At 37.9% G+C, this 12,726-nt stretch overlaps 1 protein-coding gene across 1 annotated transcript in view; it reads left to right on the forward strand.

The window, feature by feature from the left end:
- The window catches only part of USO1 (USO1 vesicle transport factor), a 169,962-nt gene that overhangs the window by 15,173 nt on the left and 142,063 nt on the right, over positions 1-12,726 (forward strand). Inside the window, 3 exon segments of the mRNA XM_006898476.1 lie at positions 6,657-6,743; positions 6,839-6,907; positions 9,034-9,054. Of these exon segments, the coding sequence (XP_006898538.1) occupies positions 6,657-6,743; positions 6,839-6,907; positions 9,034-9,054 (177 nt within the window).

Here is a 12,726-nt window from a genome sequence, read left to right on the forward strand (position 1 = left end):
ATATTTTACTTTGTCTTCTTGTGCTGCCTTTTGAAATCTTCTGTTCAGCTCTTTAATATCTTGAATTCTTCCCTCTGATTTGGCTTCTCAGCGCTCTGGTGCAGTATTCAGAGTCTCACTTGACATCCCTTTTGGTCTTTTCTTCCTCCTCTGTCTTTGTAATGACCTTTTGCACTCTTCCTGGATGATACTCTTGATATCTTCTCGCAACTCATCTGGTCTTTGTTCAGATAGTTTTGAAATTCAGGTGGGATATAGACTCAAGGTCATATTTTGGTTCCCGTGGATTTGATTTAATTTTCCTTAGCTTCAGCTTGAACTTGTATATGAGTAGTTGGTGGTCTGTTCCACAGTCAGCACCTGGCCTGGTTTTCACATCTGATAGTGAGTTTCTTTAGCGGTTCTTTCCACAGATGGGATCAGTCTGATTCCTATGCATACTGTCAGGTGAAATCCATGTGTATAACCTGTGTTTATATTTCTTATAAAACGTATTTGCAATGAATAAGTCGTTGATTGTGCAAAATTCAATCATTCTGTTACCAGTTTCATTTCTGTCACCGAGTCCATGTTTTCCGTCTACTGATCCTTCTTCTCTGTTCCCAACTTTTGCATTCCAGTCACCCATTATTATCAGTGCATCTTGATTGCATGTTTGACTGATCTCTGACTGTAAAAGTTGATAGAACTCTTCTAGTTCCTCTTCTTTGACTCTGGTTGTTGGTGTATATATCTAAATGATAGTGGTACTCATTGGACTTCCTTGTATGCCTGTAGATATTATCCTGTCACTCACAATATTGTATTTCAAGACATATCTAGAAAGAACTTTTTTAACTATGAAAGCAACCCCATTTTTCTTCACCTTTTCATTTCTGGAGTAATAGATCATACCATCGTCTGACTCAAAATGCCCCATGCCAGTCCATCTCATCTCTCCAATACCTAGTATGTCAATATTTATGCATTCCATTTCTTCCTGAACAATATCTAATTTTCCTACATTCATGGTTCTCACATTCCATGTTCCAATCACTAGTGTCTGCTTATAGCTGTTCCTCTTTCTTTGTATTTCCACACTTGAAAGCTCCACCTCAGTTGCCCTGTTAGTCTACATGTGTTCTGTTGTACATAAGGTTTTCAGAGGCCTGCTATTTCAGAAGTGCATGACCAATCCTTCTTCCTAGTCAGTCTTAATCTGAATGTTGAGATTTAGAGAAGTATCTGACAGGCAAGCATTTTACTGAAACAAGCAGATAAAAGATATTTCCCCACTTGTGGAATTAACCAATAGTTTCAGTGTTGTCCCTGCCCTTTTCACAAGTGTCTTGACCCACCCATTTCCCTGCTTCACCATCCATCAGCATCCCCTTCCACTCCCACCCACTCCCTTCAACACCTATATCCCATTGTTTAACCCTTGATCTGATAGCTTATATTGTAAGCTTTATGGGCTTCTGTGATTCCAAACACTTCAGCTGCTGATAATTTCTTAGGCAGTGGCAAGTGTCTCTTGAATTTAGGGGTAATGTTTCCCAAGAGAGGGTGATGTGTCCTTTAGATCTGGTATATGGATTGTTTTCATGGCCCTCGGGCCCCAACGATTTCCAGCTCCGCCTTGATCTGCCAGGCCTCTGGGTCCTTTACCTGTTGGATGGGGAATGCTGAAGTTCCTGGCAGGCCCCTCTCTTCCCTTCTGAAATTCCTATTTCACTCCAAGCTCTTATAGAAATATATAATTATTGTTGTTGTTTGTGAATGTGTATGTTTGTGTGGTGTGAAGTTGAAATACTGTGTTCACTTGTTTTCAGCCTGGAAAAGCTTTAGTATTTTGTAGATGGCAGTCCTGCTAGCCATTGCTATTTCTTTGAGAATTTTCAAAATTTTGCCTCATTTTTGAAAGGTTTCTTTGTTATATATGTTTCTGATGACAGATTTATTTTTTTATCACTTTGATTATATTATCTCACTGGAGTCTTGTGCTCATTTTATTTTTTTTTTTTATTTTTTTTTTATGTGTGTGTGTGTGTGTGTGTGTGTGTACCATCAAATTAGATCTGACTGATACAGGAGGAGATGGCCCCTCCTTCTCCGGCAGAGCATCTGGTGGATTCGAACCACATATCTCTGGGATTGCAGTGCAGCTTCTTGATGCAAAGACAGCTTACTGAGTTCCTTATCATTTCCATAACCCCCCTCCACTCACACCTTGGTGATTTCTAGATGTTACTGTCTTAGCTTTGAGAATTTTTAATATGATGGGCCAATGCATAGATCTCTTTAATTCTACTGGAAGGTTTGTTGGATTTCCTGAAACTGTAAAGTGATGTTTTTTTCATCAAATTTAAGACTTGTTCAGCCATTATTTTCATTTTCACTCATCTTGTGATACATTTTATTTTGCTTCTTGCTATCTCACATTTCTCTGAGGCTGTCTTCATTTATTTCCTCATCTTTCTTCAGATTTCATAATCTCTTAATTCTTAAATATTACAATGAAATGTGCAAGGATTTGGAATCAGAAAATCAAAAGGGCTGAACTCACTCAGCGTTTCTTAAGCCCAAGGAACTGAAGAACAAATTCAGACCTCGAATTGCTATAATCAAGGATGCTTTGGGCAGAATATTAAATGATCCAGGAAGTATTAAAAGAAGATGGAAGGAATATACTGAGTCACTGTATAGAAAGGAATTGGCAGACACAGAAGAATTTAATGAAACAACATTTGAGCAAGAGCCTATGGTGCTGAAGGAAGAAGTTCAGGCTGCTTTGAAGGAAATAACGAAAAATAAGGCCCCAGGAATAGATGGTATACCAATTGACATATTTCAGCTAACAGATGCTGCCCTGGATGTGCTCACCAAGCTGTGCCAAGAAATCTGGAGAACAGCCACTTGACCAGCTGACTGGAAGAGATCTGTATTTGTTCCCATCCCAAAGAAGGGTGACTCAACATAGTGTGGAAACTATAGAACAGTATCATTGATTTCACATGCAAGCAAGTTGCTGCTGAAGATTATCCAAAAGTGACTGGAACAGCACATCAGCAGAGAACTGCTGGAAGTCTAGGCTGGGTTTAGAAGGGGTTGTGGTACTAGGGATATTGTAGCTGATGTTAGATGGATCTTAGCTGAAAGCAGGGAATACCATAGGAATGTCTATCAGTGTTTCATTGACTATGCAAAGGCGTTTGATTGTGTGGACCATAACAAACTGTGGCTGACTCTGAGAAGAATGGGAATCCCAGAACTCTTGATAATGCTAATGAGAAACTTATACTTGGACCAGGAGGCAGTCGTCAGAACAGAGCAAGGGAACACTGCATGGTTCAAAATTGGGAAGGATGCACTCCAGGGATGTGTTCTGTCTCCATACCTTTTCAACCTGTATCCAGAACAGATTATCCGGGAGGCTGGGCTCTTTGTGGAGAAATGTGGGGTCAGGATGGGTGGAAGATCTGTCAACAGTCTGTGTTATGCAGATGACACAACCCTGCTTGCTGAAACTGAGGAGGACCGGAAGCGTTTACTGCAGAGGGTCAAAGACTATAGCCTTCAGTATGGATTGAGGCTCACTGTCAGGAAGACAAAGATTCTCACCACTGGACCAATTGACAGCATCATGATGGAGGGTGAAGAGATTGAGATTGTTCACAGTTTTACTTTGCTTGGCTTCACAGTCAACACTCTTGGCACCAGTAACCAGGAAATTAAAAAGACCTATTGTGATGGGAAAGTATGCTGTTAGGGAACTTTCCCAAGTTCTGAAGGGAAATGGTGTCTCTCTGGAGACTAAGGTGCTTCTGATACAGGCCATGGTCTTTGCAATCATTTGTTATGCATCAGAGAGTTGGACAGTGACTAGGGAGGATGGGAGAATTGATGCCTTTGAGCTGTGGTGCTGGAGAAGAGTGTTGAGGGTATCATGGACTGCTAGGAAAAAAAAACCAGATTCATCCTGGAGAGGGTTAAACCAGGGTGCTCCTTGGAGGCAAGGATTCTGAAGCTTCATCTAACATACTTTGGACATGTTGTAAGGAGGGACTGGTCCTTGGAGAAGGACATGGTGCTTGGGAGGGTTGGAGGGACAGCACAGGAGGGGAAGGCCCTCTATGAAGTGGATTGATTCAGTAACTGGGGTAATCGGGATGGGTATGTCGGAGACAGTGCGATTGGCACAGGATAGAGCAGGGTTTAGGGCTGTTGTACATAGGGTCGCTATGAGTCGCAAGCGACTCAACAGCACATAACAACAACAACAATAATGGTAAATCTACTGTTTAGCCCTTGTAATGAATATTTCATTTCAGTTATTGGACTTTTTAAACTCCAGATTTTATTTTTTCTTTAATTTCTGTCTGCTGTATTTAATAAGACATTGTTTTCAGACCTTACCTTATTTTTTAAAACAGGATTTCCTTTAGAATTTTTAACTTATTTTTGATGTCTCCTTTGAAGTCATTGTTAAATTTGACATTTGTTCTTTCCAAGTCTGCCTCTGTAGTCTGTACACGTTTTCCTGCATTAATGTCTCAGATTTTATTTTCTTTGCCTGTTTCATACTTTCTGGTTTGACATGTGGACATTTTTGATAATATGTTTTAGGAGATAAGTTTTTGTAGATAAATAAGTTTTGTAGATAAGTTTTTCTGTTAAACCTCTTTTCTCAATAAAGTCTATTCTTGACACCTTGGATGTGTCTCCATAGAGGGTATAGCTTTGGGCATGCTCACAGTCAGCATGGGATGTTTATGCTTTTCACAGGTTTCACTTTGACCATTTCTCTCCTGATCTCACCCAGCTAATTAGCTCTACTATTGCCTGTTGATTTACCTTTTGTTTTAAACATGTCTTGGGAAGTCATTTGCTCTACAGCCCAATTAAATTCCTGCTCTTTTGCAAGGATAGCATTTGAGGTCAGTGTTTGAGAATTGTTCGGACCTCCAAAAGTTTTTTGTTAACAGTCTCTTCTCCTGTTTCAACTGTGCCTATGAAACACCTTGTATCTCTAACAAATCTACCAGTCTTTTCTTAATTGCTTTTCACCACAGCCTCTATTGTTTTAATCAGTAGACTTTGTTTTTTCCTTTATGAATTTACCAATTCTAAATATTTCATCTAAATGGAAAGACAAGATATGGCCTTTTTTGGGGTCTAGTTTCTTTCACTTAGTGTAATGTTTTGGCTATATAGCCACTTTATAGAAATCTATTGCAGTAGTCTGTAGGAATTTGCTGGGCTCAACCAAAGTCCATGACTGACTTGTGGTTTGGATCTAGTAGGAACTCTGAGGGACAAGGTACACAGTTTCCTCCACCTCGGGAAGCCCACGGGGGAGGTAGTGTCAGCTTTATGGTGATTCTGATGTGGCCACAATTGAATGAGTGAATGATCTGCTTGATAGCAAGTGTTGGAGCTTTATTCTTTTTTAAGGCTTGTAGCTTTCTACCATTCCTTAAAATATTAATAGATTTTCTTATGATCTCTGTGTCAGTGAGAAAATGAGTTATAAAAGAAATTAATGTATTTCTGCACTGTAAGATTTCAGTGCTAATTTTTTTTTTTCAGCGCTAATTTTGATTTCTTGGAGAAGAACATTATGCTTGGAAAGGTAGAGGCTCAATGAAAGAAAGGAAGACCTTTAGCCAGATGAGTTGGCAAAGTGGCTGCAGCAATGTTCAGAGATTGTGAAGATGGCATAGGATAGGACAGGGTTCAGGTCTGTTGTTCATAGGGTTGCTATGAGTTGTACTCAACTTGACGGCACCTAAGAACAGCAGCATACTGTAGACAAGATGGGATAACCAGTACCTAGCTTTACTTATTTTATACAGTCTAAATTTCTTACATTTAAAATGATTTCTGCCTTAAATTAAGTTGTTGTTAGGTGCCTTCACATCAGCTACAGCTCTTAACAACCCTAAAAACAACAGATTGAACCTTGCCCCAACCTATGCCATTGTATGATCTCTGTTATGCTCAAGCCCGTTTCTGTTGTCTTTATGTTAATCCATCTTATTGAAAGTCTTCCTCTTCCTGACTCTCTGTCTTTACCAGCTTAATATAATTTTCCAAGTATAAGGTCAACATGCCCAGAATGTGTTAGTCTAAGTTTCTCCATCTTTTCCTCCATATAACACCCTGGTTGCACTTCCTTAAAGGCAGATTTGTGTATTGTTTTAGCAGTCTATGGGATATTCATTATGCTTTGTCAGTACCACAATTCAGAGGCATCAGTTTTTGATCTTCCTTATTTGTTGTCCAACTTTAGGTGTATAGGAAGCAACTGAAAATGCCTTGAGTTGGATTAGGCACACCTTAGTCTTTAAACTGATGTTATTGCTCTTAAGCACTTTGACGAGGTCCTTGACAGAACATTTTCCCAGTGCAACATGTCTTTTTGATTTCTTGACTCCTGGTACTAAGGATATTGACTGTGGATGCAAGTAAGATGAAATGATTGACAATTTTAGTCTTTTATTTCTCCATCTGTCATGATACTGCCTATTGATCCAGTGCTGAGGATTTATGAAAGAACATTTTTGGGACACCTTATCTGCTGATTTATCTTTGGTCAAAATTAGATGATATAATTTGAAAAAATTAAGATTTGTCTTTTATTCTTGACTCAATGCTGTTTCATTTTTCCGTTACAGATTCAAAAACTTTGTGACCGAGTAGCTTCCTCTACTTTATTAGATGATCGAAGAAATGCTGTCCGCGCTCTCAAATCACTATCTAAGGTCTTTAATGATTTACAAATTATGAAGCTTGTTAAGTTAGATATTAATTACTTTAATACAGTTTGGGTTTTGTTGTTTTTTTTTTTTATGTGCAGAAATACCGCTTGGAAGTGGGTATCCAGGCTATGGAACATCTTATCCATGTTTTACAAACAGACCGGTAAGTTTCTTGGTATTTTAATCCTAATTTTTCTTAAAATTTTAATGAATTTTAGTTTCACTCTCCATTTCAGATGTGATTAATATATTAAATTATTGTTTTTTTCAATTTCAGTTGTTATTTCAATAAATATTTATTGGACCTCTGCTTTGTTATTTTAACTAAGCTGTGTTAAGGATAAGGAGAGACTGATTTAATAAATGTGAGGGCTGTCCGTTATATAGAAAGCAAAGTGAATTTTGCTTAGTATACATTACATTTATACCAATAGGATGATTACTTTGGAAAAGGGTAGGGACATGCATTATACAAATTAAATAATGCAGTCATACATATAGAAATTGTCAAGATGGCATATGTTTTATTTCACCATAATATTTTATTCTTAATAGAAAGAAGTAACTGTTAATTAAAGACATAAAGTTTGTGTCAGAATCAGACAAATGGATATATCATATTCACTTAGATTTACAATATGTAGAGCCTGTGAGTTCATTCCAGCTCACATTCACCTCCATTGGGTTTCTGAGGCTGTATGTCTTAGTAGAGGATTCACTGTATCTTTCTCCCATCATGTGGATGGTGGATTTGAACCTCAGTTGGAAGACCACCAATATGTAACCCACTGTTCCACTAGGACTCCTATAGATCATATATGCTCTTTTATGTATTGTATGTATGTATATATGTATGTGTGTGTGTATGTGTGTGTACACACACACACATACACACACACATATATACACATATAGTGTTGTATCATTTATTCAGACTTGCTTTTTTGGTAGAGAATAACTACACTAATAGAGTGAAGTGGTAAATTCAAGTGTGTCTTAGAAAGATTAGTTAACCTATTTTTAAGTCTTCCAACATCTCTTTTAGAGATTTTACTGGTATTTTTGCTTTTAATTAACAATTGTGCATGACTAGCTTTTAAATCTTACCTCTAGTTAAATGTTTCTTAAAGTTTCCACTGTTCTTTGGTTGGTTGTACTATACCTAGATCTCCCACAGGTTTCTCAAATGGAAGACATACAAAATTTAGTTTATCACACCTTTTTACATGTACCCCTTGCCTTTAACTGCCTTTTGCCCTGAGTTCATCCCAGTTGATAGTACCTTTCTATTCAAGCCAGAAAGTATTTATACTGAACTATGCAAGAGCAGAAGGTCATCACAAAGACAGAGGAGAAGGAAAAAACCAAAATGGATATCTGAAGAAGCTGTAAAAATTTTATTAGAGCATCAAGAAGCCAAAACAAAGGGAAGAGATATTGAAGTAAAAGAGCTGAACAGACTATTTCGAAGGGCAGCTTGACAAGATAAAGCATAATATTAATTATCACAAAATGTGCCAAGAGCTGAAGTCAGAAAATAAAAAGAAAAGAACTCATTCAGCATTTCTCAAGCTGAAAGAACTGAAAAACAAATTTAAGCCTTGAGTTGCTATAATGAGAGATGCACGGGCAAAATCTTGAGTGATCTAGGAAGTATCAAAGTATGTGGAAAGACTACACAGACTGAATGTACCAAAAATAATTGGTTGACACTTCGAAGCAAATTATTACTATTACATCTTTTTTTTTTAACTAATACTTCTTGATTTCATGTTTAATCAATTACAGACTGCAGAAGTTGCTTGTTGTGTGCTGTACAACTTCATAGTGATCATATGAACAACAGAGCTGAACCCTGTCCAGTACTGCATCATCCTCTGAAGCCCATTGCTGCAGCCATTGTGTCAGTGCATCGAGTTGAAGGTCTTCCACCTTTTCTAGAATGAATAGCCCCTTCTAGCAACACACTAACAGTATATGAGATGAGGCTTCACCTTCCTTGACTCTTAACAATCACTCTTGCTGCACACAAAAAGGACACATCAGTGTGTTTTTTTTGACAGTCCATGAAATATTCGGTACTCTTCTTTAACACCACAACTCCAAAACATAGATTTTAATTGACATTTTTATTCATTGTCCAGCTCTCAGATGCATAGCAAATGATTAAAACACCGTGCCCTAAATCAGATATACCCTAGTCTTCAAACTGTAAGTATTGTTCCTCAGTACTTTGAAGAAATTCCAGAAAGCAGATTTTCCCAAAGCATTACATCTTTGCTGTGGTTCCAAGTAAGATGAAATTGTTGACTATGTTAGTCTTTTCTCAGTCTGTCACGATGTTGACTGTCGGCCCAGTGGTAAGGATTTTTGTCTTGATATTGAGATATAATCCATATTGAAGCTTGTAGTCTTTGATCTTCTGCAGCAAAGGTTGCAAGTCCTCCTTACTTTCAGCAAGCATGCTTGTCTCATCTGTATAATACAAGTTAAAAAGTCTTCCTCCAATTCTGATTCTACATTCTTCGTAGAGTTTGGCTTCTGAGATGATTGAATAGGTATGGAGAGAGGATACGGTCTTTATGCACACATTTGCTTTTAAGTCATGCAATGTTTCCTTGCTCTGTTCAGACAGCAGCTTCTGGGTATAGGTAGAGGTTCATAGGAGCGTAATTAAGTGTTCTGGGGTTCCCATTCTTAATGTTAACCATCGTTTGTTAGGATCTACACACTCAAATGTTTTGCATAGTCAATAAAATACAAATAGACTTTCTTCTGGTAATCTTTACTGTCTTCTAAGATCCGTCTTAGATATCACCAGTAATACATATATCTGGTGCCATGGCCTCTTCTAAAGCCAGCTTAAGCTTGATCAGAAGGTGGTAGAAATCTTCAGTTTCTTTAGTTGCTTTAGTAGTCAGTGCATATTTTGAGTAATAGTTGTTTTAACAGCTTGTCCTTGTTTGTATATGACTATTATCACTGATAGTATTTTTACTTAAGATCTTGAAGTCTTCTTTCTGACAGTGAATGTGACACCATTCAATTTGTCATCCCCAGATAGTAGATCATACGTTATTTGATTCAGAATGGCCAGTACCACTCAGTTCATCTCAGTTTACTAGTTCCTGAAATAACAGTCTTTGTGGATTCCTTTTTTTTTTTTTACAACCTCCAATTTTCATAGTCTTTTTTTAAAAAAATTATTTATTTTTCATTTCAGTGAACATCTACAGAGATTTTGGAATTCCATTAATTGTTGCACCCTTCTGCCACCCCCCCCCATTTGCTCCTCTCCTTCAAAAGCAAAAGAAAAACTCCCTCATTGGTACACAGTCCCCCCCAAATATAATCCACTCTGCAACCCTCATTCTGTACTCTTACGATAAACATAATGCCCTAAAATATCATACTTTTAAAATATTCTCTCCCCCAAAGACTTCAATGCCATAAACATATTTTATCCAGTTTTTCTCAGTCTAACCCCCATCCCAATGTCAGCCTCATTCTACAGCAGTGGCACCATATAGCATTTGTCCCTTTGTCACTGAGATACCTCACTCAGCATAATGTCCTCCAGGGTCACCCATTTTGAATAATATTGCATGAGTTCCTTGTTTTTCAATGCAGCATAATATTCCATTGTGCGAATATACCACAGCTTCTCTACCCATTCATTTGTTGATGGGCATTTAGGTTGTTTCCAACTCCTTGCTATTGTAAACACAGCCACGATAAGCATGGGTATGCATATATCTACTTGGATGCCATTTATGGTCTCTTTAGGGTACATTCCCAGTAGTGGAATTGCTGGGTCACATGTTATCTCTATTTGCAACTTTTTGAGAAAGCACCACATCGCTTTCCACAGTGGTTGCACCATTTTACACTCCCACCAACAGTGAATAAGGGTTCCAGTCTCTCCACAACCTCACCAGCATTTGTTGCTTGCTGTTCTGTTAAATTTTGCTAGTCTTACTGGGGTGAGATGATATCTCATGGTTGTCTTGATTTGCATCTCTCTCAGAGCTAGGGATTTTAAACATTTCTTCATGTGCTTGTTGGCCATCTGAATGTCTTCCTTGGTGAAGTGTCTGTTCATATCCTGTGCCCATTTTTTCAATTGGATTATTCACCTTTATCTTGTTGTGGTGCTCAAGTATTTTATAAATTCTAGATATAAGTCCCTTATCTGACATGTCATTACCAAACACTTTTTCCCAGTCTGTGGCTTCCCTTTTTACAATGTTAGAGAAGTTTCTGGATGCGCATAGGGATTTGATTCTTAGAAGGTCCCATTCATCTATTCATAGTCTTTTTTACTCCAGCTTTCATAGCATCATTCTTCATACCTTCCATGTTTCAGTTTTTAGTGGGTATTTGCAGCTGTTTCTCTGTTTAAACCTTGCCGTATCAGCAAATGAATGTGAAAAGCTTTACTCCATTGCGTGAAAGCTTAACTCCATCTGTGTCATTAAGGTAGGCTCTACTTTGAGAAGGCGGCTCTTCTTTATTTGGCATTCTGAGTGTCTTCCTCCTGAAGGGCTCATGTTCCTGAACTATGTTGAGCAAAATTCTGGTGTTAATCATAGATTTTGCAGACAATTTCAGAGATGATGTCCAGTCCTGCTTCTTTGTCTGAAAGCTCAGCTGAAGGCTGTCCACCCTGGATGACTCTACTGATATCTGTAATACCGGCGACATAGCTTCTAGCATCATAGCAGCATGAAAGCCTGTAACAAATGAGTGCTGAGAGAGCAAGTCAGTGAGTGAGTCTTGATGGTAGAGGTAGTTTTAATTCTTCTTTTCCAATATAGATGCCTTTCATTTTGCTGCTGTTGTTGCCTCATTGTTCTGGCTAGCACCTCTGATTCAGTATTCAATCGTACTGGCAAGAATGGACATTACCATCATATTCTGGAACTTGAGACAGCTTTCGGTCTTTCTCTACCTTTATGTTAGTTGTGGAGTTTGCTAGATAAGATTTATCAGTTTGAGGAAGTTCTATTCCTAGATTTTCTCAGAATCTTCTTACAAGGTATTGAGAAAGTTTCTTCAGAATTTATAAAAAATAAACTGTATGAGATTTATAACTTCTGGTTGTAACCTAGTTCATTCTTTATCTTAGCTATCATCTGAACACTTCCTCACTCCTTGCCAGTCACTGAATCGTTGGGACCTGTTTCACACTCTTAATTTCAAATAATTAAAAAAAAATTATTTCAGAGGCAGCCAAAAAGCTGCAGCACAGAAAAGGTGGCAGTAAAATCTGGAGACCAGAAAGAGATTTACAGCCTCTGAAAACTAGCTGGAGGGGCAGCTATGAGTTCTTTTAGCTTGATGGCAATGAATTTTAGTCTCCTCTTTGGGAAAGTGGATATCTCCATTAGCTTATTCATTTCTCACACAAAGAGAGTTAAAGTTACTTTTAAAATTTTGTGAAGAAATGCACAATCTGAAGAGGATAAAATTGATACTTGGGACCTTCTAAAGCTTAAATCTATGTGTGCATCAAACACTTTTTTTCCAGCAGGGTGAAAAAAAACCTCCCTAAAGACTGGGAACAACATTTGGTAGTAACACTTAAGACAAGAGTCTTATAACAAAAGTTTACAGAATACTCCTGGGCTTTGACAAGAAACAGACTGATAACACAATAACAAAATGGTTAAAAGATATGGAAAGAATTTTCACAATGGAAGATATTTAAATAGCAAACAGACACGTTAAGAAATGCTCCAAATTACTGTAAATAAGAGATGCAAATCAAAACCACAGTGAGGTACCATCTAACTCTAGTAACAGTGACAAAGTTTAACAGGGCAGCAAGTAATAAATGTTGAAGAGGATGTCGTGGGAAAGGGACATACACTGTTGGTGAGATTGTAAAATGGTGCAACCATTCCAGAAGGCAATTTGGCTCTTCCTCAAAAACCTGAACATAGAAATTCCATATGACCCAGCCATTCCACTACTTGGAATATAC

This window comes from Elephantulus edwardii, unplaced genomic scaffold (assembly GCF_000299155.1).
Source record: "Elephantulus edwardii isolate Elephantulus edwardi_28Jun2011 unplaced genomic scaffold, EleEdw1.0 scaffold00230, whole genome shotgun sequence".
Taxonomy (NCBI): Eukaryota; Metazoa; Chordata; class Mammalia; order Macroscelidea; family Macroscelididae; genus Elephantulus; species Elephantulus edwardii.